The sequence below is a fragment of the Stenella coeruleoalba genome (assembly GCF_951394435.1).
Source record: "Stenella coeruleoalba genome assembly, chromosome: 7".
NCBI classification, from domain to species: Eukaryota; Metazoa; Chordata; class Mammalia; order Artiodactyla; family Delphinidae; genus Stenella; species Stenella coeruleoalba.
In genome coordinates, this window is record NC_137153.1 from 105618139 (window position 1) to 105642083 (window position 23945).

At 46.0% G+C, this 23945-nt stretch overlaps 1 protein-coding gene across 19 annotated transcripts in view; it reads right to left on the bottom strand.

Moving 5' to 3' along the window:
- The window catches only part of ASTN2 (astrotactin 2), a 1502867-nt gene that overhangs the window by 346450 nt on the left and 1132472 nt on the right, over positions 1–23945 (bottom strand). For all 19 annotated transcript variants that reach the window (XM_079927232.1, XM_079927229.1, XM_079927230.1 and 16 more), the window contains one exon: positions 8911–9061. In XM_079927232.1, coding sequence (XP_079783358.1) covers positions 8911–9061 — 151 coding nt within the window. The remainder of the gene's footprint in view (positions 1–8910; positions 9062–23945) is intronic.

Genomic DNA, 23945 nt, shown 5'->3' on the forward strand with positions numbered 1-23945 from the left:
TCTGTCCCAAGGTCACACGGCTAGTGAGTGACAGAGCGAGTTTTGGGCCCAGGTTTCTCTGATGCCAGAAACTGTGACCTCCTGAAGGCAGAGGTGATGGAGGAAATACATTCTCTCTCGTAGTACCTTCCTAAGGTGAAAAGGTGTTTGATGCAGGTGCATGAAACACAATTAAAATGTCAATGATGACTCCAGAGATGCTTACAAAAGGGAAGCAAAGGGATGGAGATGCGCCCCCCCCCCAAGCATCCCTCTCTCTGTGTTTGTTTTCCCCACCAGCCAATGAGTTAAGCCCTGGCCTCCACCCCATGCTGTCTGTCCCTGCCCTCAGATCTTTCCAATGCTAGAATCACTGCCCTCTGGGAACATATGTCATGAGATTTCAGGGCCCTTAGCAATTCCTCCGGCCCTCCCCAGGCTGGTCCCAAGCTTCCTCTCTGGGTCCAGCATGCGGTCCACACAGATGGCCACCGCCTTCCTGAAGGGATTTATTCCAGCTTGCAGCCAACAGGTGGCAGAACCAGGACTGAAGCTTCTATCCCCTGCCTCCAATTTGGGGCTCTTTTCCTCCATACCATGCTTCTGGGAAGCAAAGGGTAAAACCCATCACCTTGGAAGGGGGGGGGGAGCTGTTCCTTGACTTTAACAGATAATGACTTCCACACAATAAAACCAGCTTACCAGAAATACCATCAGACCCAGCAAATCTGGGTTCCAAATAAATAAAATGAGGGGGAAAAAATAGAGACAGCATCAAATGTCATGGGAGGAATAATGTTTAATGTCATAAAAGGGTGCACAGGCTTTAAGAGAATGCCACACATTATAATCTTGGAAACCCCAAACCGCATCCCCCTCATCCCCATACGCAGAAGGGAGGAGGGCTTTATCTGAAGTTCACAAAGAAAAGATGCAAAGGCACAGCTCCCAACTGAAAGAGAACACCCTTCCTTTTCACCTCCCCAAGTCTGAGCCTTGTGTACGGGCACTGAGTCAAGAGGCATGGCTCCAATTTCCTTCTTTGGAAACTTCCTTCACTGCCTCTCCCTTTTTCCAATACTCACTCCCTTATTCTTCCTCCAGATCTCCTGGATACATACGAGGAAGAAGGAACCCTGGACATTGATGGAGCGTGGGGAGAAGGAAGTGTCCCCTCCTTGTATGCTCCCTGACATGGGGACGTTTGCTTTATCCTTGGGGAACTATCCTCAGCCTCTGGAAATGGCATCTGATGAGGTAAGAGAGTAGCTCTGGATTTAGATAGACCTGGGTTTGAATTTATGCTCTGGTCACATTTCTCATGCTTCCTGAATCCCTTTTCCCACGGACAAGACAGGAGCAGTAATCATGCCCATCTCATCAGGCAGCTATGAGGATTCACTGTGATGATGCATTTTAAGCACTTATCCCAGGGCCTGGTCTGTAATCAGCACTCAGACACTCTCTAGAGGCATCTCCGTCAGTGAGACTATCATTGATATATTTGATAGCAATGATTTCCTTATTAATTAATGCCATCAGTACTAGTATTACTGATAGAGGTGCATATAGAAAATTCTCTGTCTGGATAAAGAAGATGTGGTATATATACAACAGAATATTACTCAGCCATAAAAAGGAACCAAATTGGGTCATTTGTAGAGATGTGGATGGACCTAGAGACTGTCATGCAGAGTGAAGTAAGTCAGAAAGAGAAAAACAAATCATATATTAATAAATATATGTGGAATCTAGAAAAATGTTACAGATGAACCAGTTTGCAAGGGAGAAATAGAGACACAGATGTAGAGAACAAACGTATGGACACAAAGGGGGGAAAGCGGTGGGAGACGGTTGTGGTGGGTTGAATTGGGAGAGTGGGATTGACATGTATACACTAATATGTATAAAACAGATAACTAATAAAACTGATTAAAAAAAAGGCAAGTATCTCCTTGAAGCCATTAAGGAAGAGGTTCTTTACACGCACCACACCATATACGCATGTGGTACTTTCTGGGCAGTGTATATTTTTGAGACAAACAATAATAAAATGATTTGTCAAACAAAAAAAAGAAAAGACAATTATCTGTCTATGGACCTGTTTGAGCAGAAGGCACTTTGATGAGGATACCATATAAAAGATGCTTCAGGGCTTCCCTGGTGGTGCAGTGGTTGAAAGTCCGCCTGCCGATGCAGGGGATGCGGGCTCGTGCCCCGGTCCGGGAAGATCCCACATGCCGCGGAGTGTCTGGGCCCGTGAGCCATGGTCGCTGGGCCTGCGCGTCCAGAGCCTGTGCTCCGCAGCGGGAGAGGCCACAACAGTGAGAGGCCCGCGTACCACAAAAAAATGCTTCACCCTTTAAATCCTGCTTCCCAAACCAAGCATCTCTGAAAGAGTCTGCATAAAGATGCTTTGCCTCTTGACTGCATGTTTATGAAGACGTTTAATAAGAAAAATGTGACAAGTGTCATTCCTCCTATTTTGGACCCTGGCAAAACCTATCCTGCTTGTACCATGAATCCATCACACCCCCTTGTCGCTGACCTGCAGGGACGGAGAGTCCATTTCTGGGGAGGAAGACCCACTTGGCAGGGCCCAGACCCCACCAAGGCTCAGCCCTGCTCTGCCCGTACAGAAGGGCAGGAAGCTAGGCACCCTGGGGTGGGCTTCCCAGTCAGCAGGGCCTGGGCTGTGTTTCAGAGTGATTTCTCACTCTTCTGATTCCCATCACTTGTGCTCCCCGCTCTTCTTGAGTTTTGTTTCCTTTCATTACAGTCCAGTTGAGTCACTGAAAGGGGAAAACATGAGGAATAGAAAGAAGCAGCCTCCCTCTCCCTAACTGAACCAGATGTCAGTCTTTGCTTCCCTGGTGGTGCCAAGAGGGGCCTGGCCTGTACTAAATGAAAATTTGTAACTTTACTCATCTTGGCTTTTTAAAAGGCAGCATTTTTTTTGTTGCCTCTCAGCATTTCAAGGGCAATCAGGGGTCTTCTGGTCCTTCCTAATACCTGGGAGGCCAGATGGCTTTTTAGGTCAAAGTGGGGAAAAAAAAAAAAAAAAAAGAGGGAGAAGAGGAAGTGGGAACGTGATTGGGTGACTTGCAGGGAGTGGGGTAGAGTGGGATTGGTCTGGAATTCAGAGGCAGGGCTGGAAACTGACATTAGACACACCTCCTAAAAGACACCATCACTCTATAGGGTCCAGCAAGTGTATAAATCTCTGTACCTCTTTCAGTCCTAAATTTCTATGAAGGCTCCTAGCACTGCCCTTTTTTCCCACACTCCTTTGTGCTCTTCCCCATACTCCCGTTCCCAACCAGACAGTTTCATTTTTCTCATGTGTAAAGTGGAGATAATCATAAAACCTAGCTCATAGGATGACTGTGAGAATTAAATTGGTTAAAATAAGCAAATCACTTAGAATCATGTCTGGCACACAGTCACTGTGAGGATGGTTGCTCTTATAGTACTAGTTTTTCTCTTTTGTAAAATGGATACAATAATACCCATCTAGGGGGTGGTTATAAGCACTGAACTGCCATGAACATAAGTGAAATGGCACACAGTAGGTGCTCAATGAGTGTTGGTTCTCTCCCACATCCCCTCCCTTCCCTCTGGTGCTCATGTCAGCCCTGATGGATATTCTTGTGCAGAGATACAAAGTGACCTGTTCACGTGAAGGTCATGCTGCAGCGTGAAGGTCACGCTGCAGCCCTGCTGAAGTCCATCTTGCCTTCTGAACTAGCTTATGAAACAAGGCAGGGCTGTTGTTCTTGTATCCTCTGTTACATTCACAGTGCTGGATACAGTGTTGCCAAGTCAATATTTGGACTGCTACAGTGGCAACGATGATGCTAAAAGACCATGACCTAGGAAGGTACAACTGCATGGAAGGAGTTTTGTGATCATATCTTGATTCTATTACTGCTTCCCTACATGAACTTGAGCGACTCCTGCATCTTTCTAGCCGTTTGTTTTCCTGTCTGTATAGTGGGAGAGGTGCTGGCTTGGTTATAAGATCTCCAGGGTCCCTTCCTGGTCTGTGAGTCCAAGCTGCAGGAAAATGGGTAGATTAAAGATGGCTACTCCTCTCATGGACAAGTGAAGTCCAGTTCATTTCCCTTGAATCTGAGCTGAAATCAATGACCTGTTTGACCAATAGATTGTGGTAGAAATGATGTCCTGGAACTTCCGAGGCTAGGTGCTAAGAAGATGTACAGCTTCTGCCTAGGCTCTTGGAGCACTTGATCTTGGGATATTTCCATTGCAAATCCAGCCTCCACGGCATGAGAAGCCCAAGCCAAATGGAGACACCATGGGCAAGTGCTCTAGAGATGGACCCAGCTGAGGTCTAACAGAGCCAGGATCAAGTGTAAGCCACGCCAGCCCCAGAACCAGGCATGTAAGTGAAGGGGTCCTCTGGAAAGCAAAGCCTCCAGCTACAGATAAACTACCTGCCACGGACCAGAGACAAATCACCCAGCTGAGCCCTTTGCATATTCCTGACCCACAACACTGTGAGCAAAACAAACTAGTTGTTTTAAGCCAGAGTTTTGTTTTTTTTTAACTCATTCTTTTCTTAATGTAATTAATTTTTCAAATTACTAACATTCTCTAAAAATCAGGTATGATCTTCATACAGCCATATTTTTTAAAAATGAGAACTATAAACTGTGTTCTAGATAACCACTGTTCAATAGAACTTCTCTTTTTAATTTTTATGTTATATCAGAGTATATTTGATTTACAGCGTGTGATTTTCAGGTGTACAGCAAAGTGATATCCATATATATGACATATATGATATATATGACATATATATGATATATATGTCATATATACAATATATATGACATATATATGATATTTTTTTCCAGATTTTTTTCCCCATTTAGTTTATTACAGAATATTGAGTAGAGTTCCCTGTGTTATACAGTAGATCCTTGTTGATCATCTATTTTATATATAGTGGTGTGTATATGTTAATCCCAAACTCTTAATTTATCCCTCCCCTGCCCCACCTTTCCCCTCTGGTAACCATAAATTTGTTTTCTAAGTCTGTGAGTCTGTTTCTGTTTTGTAAATAAGTTCATTTGTATCATTTCTTTAGATTCCACATATAGATAATACCATATGATATTTGTCTTTCTCTGTCTGACCTACTTCACTCAGCATGATAATTTCTAGGTCCATCCCTGTTGCCGCAAATCAGGTTTATTACACAATAACAGAAAATTGGAACACTGACGGTGAGCTGTGAATTGACATTTCTAAAGGGGCTAAGGAGGATACGTTTTGATCACCAGATTGTCTGGGGTTGAGTCCAATAAAAGTTTCCTTCTGGAGCTGGGAAAACCAGGATAACACAAGGGAACAGCGGCAGTGAAATGCTTCAGGGGGCAGCAGCTACTCAGAGACGGTGGGCACATCCTCTACAGGGTATCATCATGATTAAGTGCTTACGGTTTTCTTTGGTTTTGCCCTCTATCTTGATTAGAATTTTGCAATGTTTATACGGCCACACAGAATAAATGGAACCATAGCTGACTTTTCAAGCTGTGCGTTGCTGACATCATTATGTTTGTCACATTTAGACCACTTCTGATAGATAACTTTTTTTTTTTACCCTTCAGCACATTGAAGGGGAACACAAGACTCCCTCCCTCCCTCTTTTGATACTTCATTCACTTTTACTTTCTCTATCCCTGGTCAAGAGGTGAGGGTCTCCCTGCAAATAATTAAAAATCAAAATAACAGGATAATTTTTTATATATTATCTCCAGGATCAACCTCCCTTCCCATATTAGTGCTCACCTGCATTAGTGTTCTACTGCTCTTGTAACAAATTACCATGAACGTGGCAGTTTAAGAAACACAAATTTATCTTGCAGTGCTACAGGTTAGAAGTAAAAAAAAGCCTAGTGTGCTAAATTCAAAGTCTCAACAAGGCTACATCCCTTTTCTAGAGGCTCTAGTTGGGGGGGAGGGAATCCATTTCCTTGCCTCATTCAACTTTTATAGACTTTCCTTAACTTATAACCCCCTTCCTCCGTCTTCAAAGCCAGCAATGCGGCATAGCTCTGAATGCCTCTGCTGCCTCCCTCTTCCATATTTAAGGACTTTGGTTGCGTTGGGCTCATCCCTGATAACTCAAGATAATCTTTCTCTTCAAAATTCAGCTTATTAGCATCTAAATCCACATGTGAATTGAATTCTCCTTTGTCATGGAAAGTAACATATTCACAGGTTCTAGGCGGTAGAATGTGGACATCCTTGGGGGTCCATTATTCTGCCTACCACACATCCTATGACCCTCCCCAATTTGGGCAGCTGCATGCCTGAGGACCCATTATCCCAGGAGCAGGTTAGCACAGCAGAATCAGAACACCAAGCAAGAGAAGGAAACTTTTTTTTTTTTAATTTTGGGTTTCAGAAGTTGAGGTCTAATTAGAAGGAATAATGATAATAGTAATAATAGGGAGAATCTGTGATCTGTTAGAGAAGTGGCTTCCCTCCCACCCATAAAGACTACTTGATCTGGGGGGAAGAGAGCAATGTTGGAAGTCAAGCAAGACGACCTTCTTAAAGAGACCCTGTCTCTATTCCCACCAGGCTAATGACATGGGTGGTTGGAAAGGACGAGGGCTGCAGAAAATCAGGTGGGTTTGAAGGCTCTGAAGGCAAAGGGGGGTCTGTGTCTCACCTGCCAGATAGTGTCCAGTGGATAGTAAATGTGGTCGAGGGCTCTGCCACGAAAGCCTCCATCTACAAATGCCTTCACGCTCTGTCTGGATCAAGAGGGCTTCGGCCAGCTCCCCTCAGACCCTCATGTCCTGAGGGTTGTGTAGAAGAGCTGCTGGACGTTCCTCATTTCCTCAATAGGGTGGGTAAGCTATCTAATGGTTAAGACCAGATGGCCTCAAATGACAAGTGGTGGGGATGAAGAGAACCGGCAGCAGATGCCAGGATGGACCATGCACCTATAAATCAGGTGGAACAGGGAGGTCCTGGCTTATGCCAGAAAGGAAGGACAAGGCCAGATGAGACAGCAGGAACAGGGAGGTCCTGGCTTATGCCAGAAAGGAAGGACAAGGGCCAGATGAGACAGCAGGTACTAGAGTTGAGAGGTTATGGTCCAGCATCAGGCATCCCCTCACTCCCGTGCCTTACAAGTACCTCAGTCCCCTTGAACTTAGACATTCAGGAAGTGGTAGGAGGCAGCACACCTAAACTGACTAGAATTACGTTTCCACTGCCAATGGATGGAGCAGAAAATAAATAAAATTCAGTTGTAGAAGCACTATAGGAAATTAAATACACGGTGCTCTTGAATTTTTGCGGCCCCAAATATCATATCATATCGCCTACATAAATACATCAGCAGCTGTGGCTTTCATCACATCACACACAAATGGCACTGGGTAAATCTCAAATAATTTCCAGTTACATTCTTTGGTTTTTCAGAAAACCTGTGAGTTCAAGAGCTATTGCTCTCTTTGAAAGATTAAGAAACTGAGGCTAATGAGGTCAAAACAGATTTTAAAGCTCGCCAATGACCAAGTCAGGGCGTAAGCCCACTTCACTCAGACCAGCCTTCTTCCCAAGGTTCTCTGCTGCTGTCTCTTCTCAGCTCCTCAGGAAAGCAGCCCAAAGTGGCTCTAACACTGAGAGTATTGGAGACATGTTCTTGGGCCTCCATCCTGCCACCTTGTGGTGAGACCTTGGAAAGTCACTCTGCTTCCCACTGGTGGCAAGTATATTCAGGAACAACAACTAATTAGCTCCATTTGGCTCTAGTGGAGAATGAAGTAAAGTGATGGCGAGGCTGGAAAGGGGCCAGATCAAGAAGGCACTGAATACCCGGCTAAGGTGTTCAGCTTGCAGGACAATGTTTCCCAAGTGTGCTTCCAACACACTCCCATGTCTCACACATATACACACTCACTACATTGTTACAAATTCAGATTCCTGGGACAGAAACCCGTCTCTAGAATCAAAATTTCTAGTGTGGAACCTGGAATGTGCATTTTAAACAAGCACCCTTGGTCATTCCTATAAAACAAATCACCCAGTTAAGGACCCTCTTCTATAAGCAACAATGATCCTCACATGTCTTCTTCTGTGTCCTTATCCCACATTTGATATTAAAGCTCCAGGCAAACAAGGCCACCAGCCCTGCTCCATGGCTTTGCCTTGGCCATCCCCACTCTTCTCCTAATGTACGTTGACCCATCTTTTGAAGACAGTTAAGACACCAACTTCTCCAGGAAGCCTTCTACAAACCTTAGGTCTCAGCTGAAACTTCTCTTCTGCACAGGTGACATGTTCCCCACTGAGTGCACAGAAATAAGGCAGGCCCTACCTCCCTCTCAACTGGACTGTAAGCTTCCTGGAAGGCTAAACCCCAGTGTGAATACACTGGGGAGGGCTGAGGCCCCAGCTCATTTCCATCCTGAGCACCTTTATACATGATCCTATCCAGAGGTGTTTCTGGAGATGTGTAAACAGAACTCCTTCAAAGGTGTTCATTGTTCTACCTGGGGATTGAGAGTGACCACACCCTCAGACCCTTAATCCAATGAAGAGCTTGCAGCAGATTGGCGGATCTCGTACCGGTGGGGCGGGGCAGGGCAGGCGCAAGGCCTGGGGTGTTGGTGAACCAGAGGCCAGGAGCTCTCAAGGACCTACCTATTGGGTACTATTGCTCTAATATCTCATTTCATTCCTCCAACACTTCCAGGAGGTAAGTTTCATTATCCCGCTTTGCAGATGAGGAAACCAAGGCAGCCTGGTGTGTTGAAGGCCACAGAGGTAGGTGCTAGGAGTAGCATGATCTTCCTTGACCAGCTGCCCCTCACAGGGAGGGGCCGCCAGCATGTAGCCTTGGCACCTGGGCCAGCACCACGTTCATAGGCCAATGGCACTTACCACACATCCTGAGGAGTCCACCTGGCGGTCAGACACACACTTGAAGTTTCGAGTACAGCCCCCATTGTTCCGAGAGCAGTCACGGACGGGCCCGAAGGAGGACAGCAGGTCATTGATGGTTTCAAAGTATGTGGACAGCATGGCTTCTTCCCTTGGAGAGAAAGGAGATGGTTAAATTCCAGAGACATCTGTATCATTGGGTTAAAAATAATTTTAATGTGCATTTATTACTTTCGAGATCATCATTTATTATACTTACAACGAAGAAAATGAAATACATATTTAAAAAATAAGAAGTAAAGAAAAACAAAAAGAAAGAAATTCAATAGATGTATCATCACGTGACATGACGATAGTCTAGGTTTTTGTTGTTGTATTTTTTTTGGCTGCACCTCACGGCCTGTGGGATCTTAGTTCCTTGACCAGGGACCGAACCCCAGCCCCAGCAGTGAAAGTGCCGAGTCCTAACAACTGGACCGCCGTGGAATTTCCGATGGTTGTCTAGTTTTGATAAAGAGGAATATATTTGGAACTTGGTACCCTTTATTTCATTAATCCTCATAATTTTGGAAAGTAGGCATGAGATTTCCATTTTACCGATAAGTGAACTGTGGCTCAGAAAGGTGAAGTATCATTTACAAAGCCAAGACATGGAAGCAACCTAAGTGTCCATCAACAGAGGAATGGATAAAGAAGGGGTGGTACATGTATGCAATGGAATATTACTCAGCCATAAAAAGGAACGAAATAGTGCCATTTGCAGCAACACGGATGGACCTAGAGATTATCATACTAAGTGAAGCAAGTCAGACAGAGAAAGACAAATATTATATGATATCACTTACAAGTGGAATCTAAAAAAAATACAAATGAACTTATTCACAAAACAGAAACAGACTCACAGACATGGAAAACAAACTTACGGTTACCAAAGGGGAAAGGGAGGGAGGGATAAATTAGCAGAATGGGATTAACAGATACACACTACTATATATAAAGTAGATTAACAACAAGGATTTACTGTAGAGCACAGGAAACTATATTCAATAACTTGTAATAACCTACAATGGACAAGAATCTGAAAAAAGATGTATATAATTGAATCACTTTGTCGTACACCTGAAACTAACACAATATTGTAAATCAACTATACGTCATTTAAAAAAAAAAGACAAAAAAGAAAGGTGAAGTAAGGTCACCAAGCCTGTACTGTGGCAGAACTAAAGTCCATGCCAAGCTCCATCTGAGTCCAAAGAGAAAGTTCTTCCCACTACACAACTCTTAACTTGCATTATACATGTTTCTACAGAGTCCAGACCTCCCCATAACAACTCTGCAACTCTGCAAAATTCCTATTATTCCAACATTGTGTATATAAATTGAAGCTATGGGAGGTATGGGGCTTCCAACAAATTATTACACAGCCTATAAACAGCAGAGCCAAGATACAAACACAGAACTGCCTGATCCTCGTACCCTAGAACTTTATTTTTCAGACCATTGCATACTAATCACACCATCAATAATGGTAGCATCAGCTGTTGTAAAGGTGATAAGACTCTAGGCAAATGCATGACTCCTCCCAAATGAGGTTCACAAGAGACAAGACTAGACTAGCTACCACAGTCCATGGATCTGCCAAAATTCTATTACATAAGAGATACAAATGGAAGATTCTGGAAAAAGGACCCCAAATAAGGAATATCCTAGCACTGGATTATTTATGATGCCTACACTTGCAGGAGATATTATTAAAGGGACACTACAGGCAGTAAAAAGAGGCACTATATTCTTCCATGTTGTATGCCTCATGGAATCTGGAATTTTGAAAGAAGAGAGATGCTGGTACATGTACATGTCGTAAGAGGAGACCAGTGAGCATTATTGCTGATGTCTCTGGACCATCCTTCATCCCTTCCCCCATCCTTTCTCTCCTCAGGCTTGGAGCTCCAGGTTTCAGTCTCCTAGCTTATTCCCTGACTCCAGCCTTATCCCCTTCTATCCCATCTTTCATACTGACTGCCAGTGAACTTAGTAAGCCCCCACTCTAATTAGATACCCCATGGATCAATAGCTCTCCATTACTTATAGAAGAAAATCTAAATTAGTTTCATCGACATTCAAGGTCCTTCATAATCTGGTTCCTGCCTACTCGCCTGGCTACATTTCACCTTGTCCTCAGAGTCTCCATTTGATACCCCCAGGTCTCTTCTCATTCCCTAAACACACAAACTTAGGTCAGGTTCACTGCAAACAGACTCTGAAACAGAGCATTGCACATACGAGGTTTATCAAGGAGCCCTCTTGGGATATACTTGTAGGAAGTAAGCAAGGCAGGACTGGGCAGGGGAGAGGCTGTCCTGCCATGTGGCTGATGCCATTTAGATCTGAAGCCTCAGCTGGTCCTGAGGGGAGCTCTGGAGCTTGGATGGCCCTTTAGGGACACCTTGAATGGAGGCAAGGGATCCAGGCCTCTGCAACACCATGCCAGCCAGTCATTGGTATGGCTGCCATCTGGAAGGGGGTATCCTTGGGAGAGGCAGTTCCTCGTGGCTGAAGGCAGTGCCCAGTGAGGGACAGAGCTGTGAGCCTCAGCCACATTCTGGAGGATGGGTGGGTCAGCCCTGAAGAGGGGATCTGCGGACAGTATGTACCTTTACCTTTCTGAATCCTTAACCATGCTTTACTGCCTGGCATGCTCATCTCCAAATTTTCTCCCCCGCAAAATCCTAAGAATTCTTAAAAATTATTCAAGTTCATATTCAAATTCATTCATTCATTCATATATTACAAATGTTTATTGAGTGTTTACTATGTGCCAGGCACCATTCTAGGTACTAGGGATGCAGTAGTGACATTGGACAAAGTCCTTACCTCCACCAAGCTTACTGTGACCTCCTTTGTGAAACCTTCTCTACTTCCCCCAAGCAGAATTAATTCCTTTTCCCTTTGAGTCCACTGTTTAAATCTATTATCTTACCGATCTTCATCAACAACTCTATGGTTTCCCAAAGAGACTGTAAGCTTCTTGAGTGAAAGGCTCATGATTTAGTCATTCCACTTTAGCCGCCAGCACAAGGCCTGCTAAGAACTTGTGTTAAGTAAATGTTTTTCAAGTGAAACAAAGAAAACACCAGAAGGCATGGATGCCACCGCCACCAATCAGTAATTTTACCAAGGGTGTCTCCAAAGAGGACACTCCCCTGCCTACCCCCAACTCTGGGTTCCCATCCCAAATCCTTCATGCTCAGGGCTGTTGTACAGGGACAAAAAAGAATAGGTGAGGAATAGAGCTGCAAACTTATCCATCACTTCCTAACTTTGTATAGACTGAGGTCAGGGTAACAGGTAGATGGAGGAAGAGAATCAACAGTCCCTGAACTGAAGCTCTTGGGAGATCCGCCACTTTTGAATCATGGAAAGGGTTGAGGGTCCTGGAAAGACATTAAGGCTATTAAAATATTAATACCCTGAGAAGAAGTGATAAGTGAGGGAAGGAGATAAAGACAGAGGGAGAGACAATCTGAGAGAGTGTGAACGCAAGAAAAGAGATAAACATATAGAGAATGTGCTAGAAAGAAAGAAGAGAAACTGAGAGGCAGAAACACCCTCATCCAGAAGAAAGTGGATGGATGGATAGATGGAAGGATGGATGAACTGACAAGTGGACAGATACACACAGAGAGAGAGAGAGAGAGAGAGAGAGAGAGAGAGACAGAGAGAGTTAGAGAGACACACTCAGGAGTGTCATAGAGAGGAAGATTAAAAGAGAGGAAGACGGAGGCAAAGGGTGTAAAGAGAGAAAAAATGCAGAGCTAGATCAGGAAAAAGCAAAGGAGAAACAGGAGTAAGACCCAGAGATTAAAAAAGGAGAAAATACCAAGGTAAGGAGAACAAATGTGGAAGTGTACAGAGAAGGTGGAGAGGAGGGAAGGACGGGAGGGGGGGAGAGAGGAAGGGGATGGGGGAAGGAGACAGACACAGAAAGACAGAGAATGAAAGTGAAGAGAAAGATACTGTATGAGTGGAAACAGCAGAGACAGAACAACAGAGAGAAACAAAGGAAGAGGGGAGAAAAACAAGAAAAAATTTTCACCTTCCAGGGCAACCTGGCGACAGCTCAGGCTATACAAATAAGGAGGCTGTTAGCTTTTGAAAGCACTGATTCTGCATAAACATCAGTTATACCAGGGGAACATTATTTAAAACACAAAGCCCTGACACAGGGGCTGTTACTGAGTTGAGAGCAGTGATTGTGTCAGTCTGGGAAGTGACAGAGGGAGCTAAGGCAGACACTGGCATTTTCTTAACTCAGGACTCCATCCCTCATCCCAGCTGCTGAATGCAGGATTTGGGGTCTGCTGGAGCTCAGAGCTGCCCCAATAGCAGGGCGCAAAGGGATGGAGGGAACAGCCCTGGAGGTGGAGGTGGGCTGGGGTGATGGGGAGATGCCGGTGAGAGTCCTAGCTTTGCCAGAAATCACCATCATCACCAACATCATCTCCATCATCTATGACTTCCTGAGCACCTGCTACGGGAGAACTGTGCTAGGCTCCTTTCCCATGCTGTCTCCATAGCCTTAAGGTATACATTTTTACTCCCCCTGTACAGCTGGAGAAACGGGATATTGGGGAGAGACGGCACTTGTCCTGGGTCGCATGGATGTGAAGTGTTGAGGCCAGGGTCTGCATGAAAGTCTGCCTGACGTCAGGTCGTGAGCTTTCTCCAGGCCACCGTTGAGCTTGTCCAACCTGCTCTGTGCCCTTGGGCAAGTCAGAGCTCTCCTAACTGTAAAGCTGGTAGAAATCTATACCCATCCCTCTGTGTCTTAGGGGAGGAAGAACTGGAAGAACGGAGCCTTTGCACACTGCCCAGTGCCGCCTCCTGGCCTATGTACATGTCACAGTAGCCTCAATCCGAATTGGAATAAAAGAGGACAACACCAGTGTACTGGTTTCCTAGAGCTGCCGTAACAAGTACTATAAACCAGGTGACTTAAAACAACAGAAATGTATTCTCTCACAGTTCTGGAGGTTGGATGTCCAAAATCAAGGTGTCAGCAAGGCCATGATTCCTCTACAGGCTCTAGCAGAGAAGCATTCCTGGCCTATTCACAGCTTCCTGTGGCTCCTGGCAACACCTGGCATTCCTTGGCGTGTAGCTGCGTCACTCTAATCTCTGCCTCCATTGTCACATGGCCTTCTTCCTTCTTCCTTGTGTCTGTGTGTCTTTTCCTCTTCTCACAATGACACCACCCATTGGATTTAATGCCCATCCTAATCTATTATGGCCTTATTTTAATTACATCTGCAAAGACCCTATTTTCAAATAAGGTCACGTTCTGAGGTTCTGGGTAGACATGGGTTTTGGGAGGATGCTACTCAACCCATTACTCATGGCTCAGAGACACGTCCTTAAGCTGAGTAGGACGGTAGGACAGAGCCGAGATTAACACCCTGGTCTTTGACTCTTAACACCAGTGTTCCTCACACCACACCTTCCAACTCCAGGTTCTGCATGTTACACTGTGGTATTTACAAGGCCTATAAAGTCTTAGAAAAAGGATCCCAGTAAAGCCATTTCCCCTTCATCCGAGAGGAGAAAAGACCAACATTAATTAAGTACCTAACACACCCCAGGCAGAACAGAGGTTGGCAAACTTTTCTATACAGAAATCCATAGTCAATATCTTAGGCTTTGCAAGCCATATGGTCTCTGTTCCAACTACTCAGTTCTGCTTTTATAGAACACAAGCAGTCATAGAAAATATGCGATGACGACATGCAAGATGCAGTGAATGAGCACGGCTATGTTTCAATAAAACTGTATTTACAAAAAGACACAGCAGACTGGACTGCCATTTCCTGTTTTACATGGGAAAACCTGCAGGTCAGTGTTGGAGTTTAGATTTGAACCGAGGTATGTCCAACTCCAGAACCCACATTCTTTCTCCTACATCAGCGGTCCCCAACGTTTTTGGCGCCAGGGACGGGTTTTGTGGAAGATAATTTTTCCACGGACAGGGAGGTGGGGGGCGGGGGGAATGGTTCAGGTGATAATGCAAACGATGGGAGCGGTGGGGAGCGATGGGAGCGGTGGGGAGCGGTGGGGAGCGATGGGAGTGATGGGAGCGATGGGGAGTGATGGGGAGCGGTGGGGAGTGATGGGGAGTGGTGGGGAGTGATGGGAGCGATGGGGAGCGGTGGGGAGTGATGGGGAGCGATGGGAGTGATGGGAGCGATGGGGAGCGATGGGGACCGGTGGGGAGCGATGGGGAGCGATGGGAGTGATGGGAGCGATGGGGAGCGATGGGGAGCGGTGGGGAGTGACGGGGAGTGGTGGGGAGTGATGGGTAGCGATGGGAGCGATGGGGAGTGATGGGAGCGATGGGGAGTAGTGGGGAGTGATGGGGAGCGGTGGGGAGCGATGGGAGCGATGGGGAGCGGTGGGGAGCGGTGGGGAGCGATGGGAGTGATGGGAGCGATGGGGAGCGATGGGGAGCGATGGGGAGCGGTGGGGAGCGGTGGGGAGCGATGGGGAGCGATGGGGAGCGGTGGGGAGCGATGGGGAGCCGCAGATGAAGCTTTGCTCGCTTGCTCGCTAGCTCGCCTGCCCGCCTCTCACCTCCTGCTGTACGACCCGGTTTCTAACAGGCTGCGGACCCCTGTCTACAGACTCTTTCTTCTGAACCTCACTCTTCTCATCTGCAAAATGCGAACAGCATCTTTCTAGCTCCCAACCATGTAGGATTATTGTGAGGATGCAATGACAAGATGCATAGGATCTTGTTTTACAAACTCAAAAACCCAATGCAAATACATTTATCATTCATTCATTCAACAAATACTTGAGCACCTACTGCATGCCCGGTACTGAACTGGTTATCATTACGTCTCTCCATTGGCCTCACTCTGCCTGTATTTCTGCATCTATTAAGTCCAGCCGCTGTCTAAGATGCTTCCAAGCATCTCTCCAGTTCTGACACTCTAATTCTTCTTCTTCTTTTTTTTTTTTTTTTTGTTCTGATAATACTGGTTTCAAAACAGAGTCAGCCAGACCCTACCAGGCTGAGTGAGGCTGCCATCCCCTCACTAGCTGATTCCTTAAGTGTGAACGCATCACCTGGGTTCCATTTGGTGGGCCGAGTCAGCTGAGCCCCATGCCAGCGGCTGGGAACAGACGCTGACATGGCCCCCTGTTAATAAACACCAGGAAAGGTCTGTGTCACTCACAGAGAGGTGCTAATGGATGACTTAGGGCCCAGACAGTGACAAGCCCCCCATGGGTGCAGACTAATCACTCTCTGATGACAACAGGCAGCCTTGTTTCCTGAGCTCCCAGAGAGGGAGGCACCGAGGACAGGGCTTGTCAGGAATCAAGCTGCCTTCCCACCCTGCCCACCCCCGCCTCACGTTCAGGGAGGCTCCTCAGCCCCAGCGGCAGGAGCAGCTGTGGAGAACAGTGATACGCGGCAGGTGTGTCCCCCAGCTTCACTCACCATAAGACCTGGGGTGAGTCCCTTAAACCCTGAGCTTCCATTTTCTTGTCTGAAAAATGGGGATATTAATACCTAGCTGGCAGAGTTAGCGAGGGAAATAAATTAGATAATATATGCAAAATATTATCAGAAGGTGCCCAACAGCCAGCTAAAATTAGAATCATCTGACTGTCCTGCAAAATTGCAAAGGCCATGACTGGAGACTGTAAGGAGCTCAATGCAGGAGAAAAAAGGAAGACCTGGGGCCTCACAGTATCCATTTACTCACTTAAATTTTTTCATTGATACCTAATTTGTCCCTGGGCTGGTTCCTGGGGGGAGGGGGGATATAGGGATAGATATGACATAGTATGTGCTAAGGAGGAAGGGAAAAACAAAAGCAATTAACCTCACAACATAACTGGGGCCACAGGGCTATAAAGAGGCCTCCGCATCCACCCAGACTCTGGTAGTGGGGGGTCAGACGAGGCTTTTTGGAGGAGGCAGTATTGAACCTGAGGCAGAAAGGCTGAGCAGGAATTAGCCACATGAAGGAGGGTGGCATGAGATAAGGGTATTCCAGGCAGAAGTAGCAGAGGGTGTACCCTGATCGGGGGAACTTCAAGCAATTCAGGGAAGCTGGAGTGTCGAGGAGACAAGCTAGACAAGGTTCCGTGTGCCAGGCCTTGACGATTCTTCCCTTCACCCTGGGAGCAGCACGCATCCACCCAAGGGTTCTAGAAGCAGTTTCTGCTTTTATTTAGACTAATAACACAGACTACGATTTTATATAATCATGATGGCAATAACGACGACAGCAGTAATGATAGTTCGTGATTATTGAACGTTCATAATATGCCAGGAAATGTTTCAAGCGTGACATGTGTCCGCCTTCCTAATCCACATGAAAACACAGTGATGCAAATGACATGCTCATCCCCGTTTTAGGAAAGAAGGAAGGAAGTCCCTGTTTTGAGGACTAAGCGGTTTTGAGACCAGCTGAAGATCATGTTAGGAACAGTGGCTGGCACGTGGCATCTGCTTTATCAAGATTAGCTGGTAGATGGCTTCTGAGCCGGGGTGAGCTGGCATATGCCACAGGGAAGCAGATTTGGGCTTTTTTAAAGTCGGAGCTATTGAGCAATGGGAACACTATCTCCCAAGGTCCTGCTGCTGCTGGTCACTGCAGGAATGCAACCTGAGGAGGGATGGCCATTTTCTGGGATTGGGGTGGAGGAAAGTCAAGCTTCCGGGGGAGGGCAGTACAATATCATAGTGAGAGTCACAACAATGGCTACTATCTATGGAGAACTTACAACCTGAGAACTTGACTTAACATGGGTTATCTCATTCTTTCTTTTTTTATTTTTATTTTTATTTTTTTCTTCTGGCCACATGCATGTGGGATCTTAGTTCCCCGACCAGGGATTGAACCCGTGTCCCTTGCATTGGAAGCGTGGAGTCTTAACCGCTGGACCACCAGGGAAGTCCCTATCTGATCGTAGGGCTTGCTAGAGCCCTATGGAATGGTGCCATTCTTATCCCCATTTTGTTGATTAAAACAGATGCACACACTCGGATCAGGACCTGGCGCTTACAGAGGTGAGGGGACCTGCCCTGTGACACACCGTGGCTCTGCTCTGGTGTGTCCGTCTCCAATCCCAGTAGGGTCCTGCCTTCCTCCTAAGGATCCCTTCCCACCTGGAGATTCTGGGACTGGTGTTGCAGCTGACCCTGATCATTCCCCTTCCCTTAGCAATCATGGTTTGCACTAGTTTAGGTCAGGAATACATATCGCTGTGCTGAGTGGTCTCATAGCTTCCTGTGAGCGCCTGTGTCTTTGAGAAGCCTGCCAGCTTCCTGCGTGCAGAGACCCTCCTCACTCGCTTCCCCCTGCACGCTGGGTATGTGGCAGCTGTTCACTGAATAAGCAAGGAAGAGGCGGAGGGATGAATGAGGCCCTTCAGCTGTGTGGTCTTGGGGACAAAGAGAAAATGATTCTGTGTGGCCACTGCCCATCTGTGAAATAGGGACAATAAAATTCAGCTCGCAGGGTCGTGGTGAGGACTCCAGGAGAGAGAAGATGTAGGAGGCCCTCACCATCACCAGGCCCATACAGACACCTTCACAAGGGACTGCTGTATCCCGGAAATGCATTTGTTCACGTCACAGATATTTACCCAGCACTCACCACCATGGGGGTTGGAGGTTAAATATACAGAAAAGAGCAAAACAGACACAGGCTTTGCTCTCCTGGAACTTATAGCTCAGTGAATGGAACACAGCCACCCAGCAAGTTCCTGTCACTGTATCTATACCCGTATCTGTCTATAATTACAAATTATGAGAGATGCTTACAAAATACAGGACACCAGGAGAGCATATGGCAGAGGGGACAAGCTAACCTAGGGAACTGGGGGTGGGAGTTGGGTGTTGGGGGGAGCATATTTCCCCGGGGAGTGTCAGGCCCTGAAGCAAAACCAGCCAGTGGCCTGGAGAAGTTCTGTCACATCTGGGCTTTCCCCAGGGGTGCTGGGATAATGCGTGGCCCATGCACACACACAATGACCCTGGAGTCCATCTGATCTCTGAGGCCACCCTTCTTTGGCAAAAAGCTACCTCCCCCTCCCTGCGTTGACTGCTCACTCATAGAAAGCCTCCTCCTTGCCAACCTGCCCCCCCTTTCTCCTGCCCCTTGCAAATCCCATCATTATATTCAAAAGAAATCAAAAAGGTTCAGTGACGATGCTGAGGCTTGATCTCATAGGGAAGCTCATTAAGGTGGGCTCCGAGAGGTAGAAAGGCGCCGTGTTCTCCAGAAGCCCTCTTGCCCGGCGATGGTGGGAGACCCTGGTGTCCTGGGAGGGCAGAGAGGCTTGCCTGAGAGGGGCAGAGGAGAGCCCACCATTAGGGAGTAAACAGGGCTGCATCCTCCAGCAGGATAGCCTCCGGCTGGAGGCTGGAGGACTGGGGTCTGGGTCTAGCTCTACCTTGTACTGCTATGTGTCCCCAGGTAACCCTCTACCCTCTCTGGGCCTCTACTTCCACATTTATACAATGATGGGATGATTGCTAAGGGTCCCTCCAGCTCAGATTTCTTATGTGACTTCCCAAGAAGGACAGGTGGAAACGTAAGAATGAGGGAGGGAGGGAGAGAGAATAGCCATGGTTTCCATTGTATCCATCATATCCAATATTTCCATTGTTTTGCATCTAAGGAAATCAAGGGATGTATACAGTCAGCAGGGAAACGAGAAATAAATACAACTGTGCTACCAGGAAGAAGCCCTGGGCTGAAACCCAGACCCTGCCACTTATTAGCTGAGAAGACAGGTCACTCCGCCTCTCTGAGCTCAGTTTCCCCATGCATGGATCATGGATAATAACCCTCTTAGGTTACATGAGGATGACATGAGGTAATAAAAGCTCTGTGAAGGCAGGGGCTCTCTCATGCTTACTGCAGTCCAGTGCCTGGAACATTGTACCCAGATTTTTGTTGGACAGATGAATGAATGAATGGGCGAATGAGTGAGTGAATGGATGAAAATGTATGTGAACCACTGCATGGATACCCTCGCTTTTATTGTTGTGGTCGTTACTGACAATAGCCTGCTTTTCGGGCTGAAACCCTGAAAGTTACTCCAAGCTGGGAAAGCAAGCGTTCTTAACTCAACCTGTAACCCTTTTTCAGTCTAGAGAAGCATATGGGCCACATCTTCGAATAATGTTTTTAAACGTACGAGATCAGATACAAAAAGCGTTACATAAGAAACCATTTATCAAAACATTTTTTTAAAAAGCCAACTGGCATATAATGATATATATGCTTCTTTATTGACACATTAAATAAAAAGGTCTAGGAACAGATGTAATAATGACCGTAAATTGGAAGTAGTGAAGAGAATAAACTATGTTTTAAGACATCTGCAACAAATGAAACAACAAACGTAAGATGATATAAAACTACATGTGATTTCTCTTGGCGAAAAAGTCACAGGTGCTATTAACACACCCATGTCTGCAATAGAAGGAAATGCTAAATTTCAGTGAGAAGTTGGTGAAAGTGAACATTTATTATTAGGGGATTTCATGGACCAGCACAGACCCTGGATTGAGAGCCTCTGCCTAGACTTTGATAGAGAAAGCTTCTCCCCGAATATCTGTCGATCTGTGAATATAACCAGAAGCTTGGGTCCAGATAAGAAGAGACAGGAAATTAAAACTCAGTTACGATCACACCAAAATCACTCCTTCCTGGTGGGGCATATGTGGTGTGGGGAAAGGGGGACAGACTTTGCCTTCAGAAAAAGAAAATTTTAAACTCTTAAGGGCGTGTCCTCACCCAAGTGATCTCCCTCTCTGAACTTCAGTTTCCTCCTCTATAAATGCATCACTGCAATGTTCCCTCAGTGCCTGGGGGACTGGGTGAGATAAACGAGGCAATGCACCTTGTGCAAAGAGGCGAGCGCTACCCCTCAATGCCCCCCTTCTATACCTTCTAGGGTGAGACAAGATTTTTGCAGCCACTCACACTTAAGAGCTGCTGAATGTACCACAACGGGGATGCACTGGCCCCTACTGAGTAGCAAGCCATCCGCTAGATATTCAGCACTCAGAGGAGCCCAGACAAAGCCCCGCTCTCAAGAAGTGCATAGACTGCGGCCAGAGACAACACGATTTATAAAGTGGAGTGAATACTCACAGCACAGATGCATAAAAATACATGAGATCTCCAAAAGGAAGCAAGGAATTCTTCCTGGGCCGGTTGGGGAAGGGTTCTTGGAGGGAGTAGCAATACATTGGGCTCTTGAAGGAAGACGAGGACAAAGATGAGGAGGAAAAGGAAACGAGAAGAAAGACAGGACAGGCGTTAGAGGGTAATGTGTGTGGGGAGTGGGGGAGACAACATGCCAGAGAAGGGAAAAGAAGCCTGCAGAGTGCAATTCTATCCCATAAAGTAGGGAAATCGATTCTATAATATAGGTGCAGGGAGGAAATAACATTCCAAGCATTGTTAGAACAAAGGAAGAAAAGGAATGTGAAAAGAGAATAATTTGAAACATCAGAAAGCATTCGGGATGCCAGTGAGAGGACTCTGAGCCGGAAACCCAGCTCTGCCTGGAAGCTTCACTGTGTGACTTCAAGAGAGTCACTTGGTGTCTCTGATCTCAGCTTCCTGATTGGTCAAATGGAGATTATAACACCTCCCTCTCAGGACAGAGGTGACAACAAAATGAGATAAACCACCTAAAGCACCCACACGTTGTCCAGCACCGAGTAAGAGTCCAGCCATTGCAAAGTCCCTCTTACTGCCCTTCTCAGTCAGCACCTGGGGTGCCTGCTGCCCTTGCATGGTAGTGACAGGTTAGAAGAAAATGCCATTTTTCAAGAGACTCCAGCTTGTGTAGAACACGAGGCACCTCTACCAGCCTACAAACAATGACTTTATAAAATGTAAATTCCACGCAGGAAAAGCCTGTGTCTATCAGCTACTTGCCAAAACATAAAGTAGTGGATAGTGAGTTATAGTAATTAAACACTAGTTAATTCATTTACTGAAAATAAATATTGCTACTTTGAAGCATCAGGTTTACCTGTAGCACAATTTAATGAATGGAGTTTTTATGTGGTGGAAATCGCTAGGTAATTGCCGGCTGATCATAATTACAAGACTGTTAGGTACGCAAAGCCTGGAACAATGATTCCTAATTTCTTCAGGATCAACAAAATAAGCATCCATCCATCCGTCCATCCATCCATTCATATACCCATCGTTCCATCTAACCATCCATTACAAAGATACTTACTGAGCACCTGCTATACCCTCCCCTGTGCTATGAAGAGTCAGAAGTACAGACAAGACTAAGCGATGGTCTCTGCCCTCCAAAAAGCCAGCAGTATTGAAGAACAGAGAAGACACAGCAGAAAGGTCCACGGGAAGTCAGAAGGGGAGGAGAGTACTTCCAGTTTGGGATGAGGGGAGTGGGTGGTAGTTGGGTGTGTGGATCGAGAAAGACTTCAAAATTCCAAAGATACAAGAAAGTAGAACTGTGTGCATGTATATGCTTATTCAAAAATAAGGAGATATTTTATTTTAAAAAATAAGTGAGAACTGGAGAAAGAGGAAGAGGAGGAAGAGGAAGAGAAATATTATGGACTGAAAATAGGTCATTAGAGTTGAGCTTTTGCACCATGGGTGGTAATGCAAGAGGCATTGACAAGAATGTAGCAGTTCTCACCAATCAAGTTGGCAAATATTTCTGTCCAATGATGATTCTCAGTGCTGACGAGGGTAGAGTGAAATGATATTCTTCCTATTCTACTTGTGCTGGTATAAATCGCCAACATTTATGGAAAGCGATTTGGCAATATCTACCAAACTTCTGAAGTGTTCATAGAGTTTGGCCTAGTGATTATAGTAGTACATTGTAAAGGAAAAAAGAGCAACCAGATAAAGAGATATGTTCAAAGATGTTCATCGTGGTATCATTCATAATGGGGTTAAAAGTGGGGACGATCTAAATATCTAACAGTGACAATACGATCCATTCATAGAATAAGTTACGTGAAAATTTAAAATTATGCTTTCCAGGTATAGCTAATGATATGGAAAAACTTTATGATATTATTTTTCCCCCCCAAATCAAGAAAACATTACATATACACAAATGCACATGCATACATAATTAACAAAAAGAGACACTTCACGGAGGCTGTGGTATTTCACTGGGTTGGATGTATGCTAATAGGGGTGAAACTATGCAGTAGACAGCCCTTAGATTTGTTCATACAATATCTATGCCCCCTTCTGGTCAAAGCACCCCCTTAGCGTTGTAGAAATGTACATCACTCCCCCATACACACTTACACCATGGGTAGAGCCTTGTAGATTCATCAGTCAAGGTGCTTGCATTCCTCTGGCCTACAGGTGAGTGAGGGAATTGATAACTAGGCCAAGCAGAGGCTCACTCTTGGGAATCTGAATCTTAAGCAGAATGTCATGAAGGCTGAGGATGTGGAAATCAATTGCTTGTAAACTACCCATGATCACGCACCTTTGGAAGTTCTTCAAGGTGCCCCTCTGTGGCAGGTCTACTTGGCCGGCCATTCTAAGTTTCTGAACAGGGGAACGACATAAATAGAGATGTGTCTACAAATAATTAAGGAACACTTCAGTTCACAGCTTCTCAGTCTGGTTCAGTGTGTCTTGAGTTTTGGCAACAGAAGATCCAGACGAAGATTCAGGGCTTTTGGAGAAGGGCATTGAGAGAGGACAACTGAGCTTCAGGCAGTCGTGACCAGGAGGGATGTCTGTCTTGTGCCTTATGAGAGAGACCAGCAGAGGGCAGAAGACAGGGGAAGGGAGGCCTCAATCACAGCCCTGCCGCCATCTGGAAGAGCGCGGAGGAGGAGGGAAGGAGGAAAAGCAGAGAAGGCACCTGGAGACCAACGGTAATAGAGTTGCTTCTAAATTCAGTCTCACACCCAGTCAGGCAGGCTTTATCTAGAGGCCCTGTTTCTTATGAATCCGGGGCCTGAGCCTGGGGACCTAGGAGGC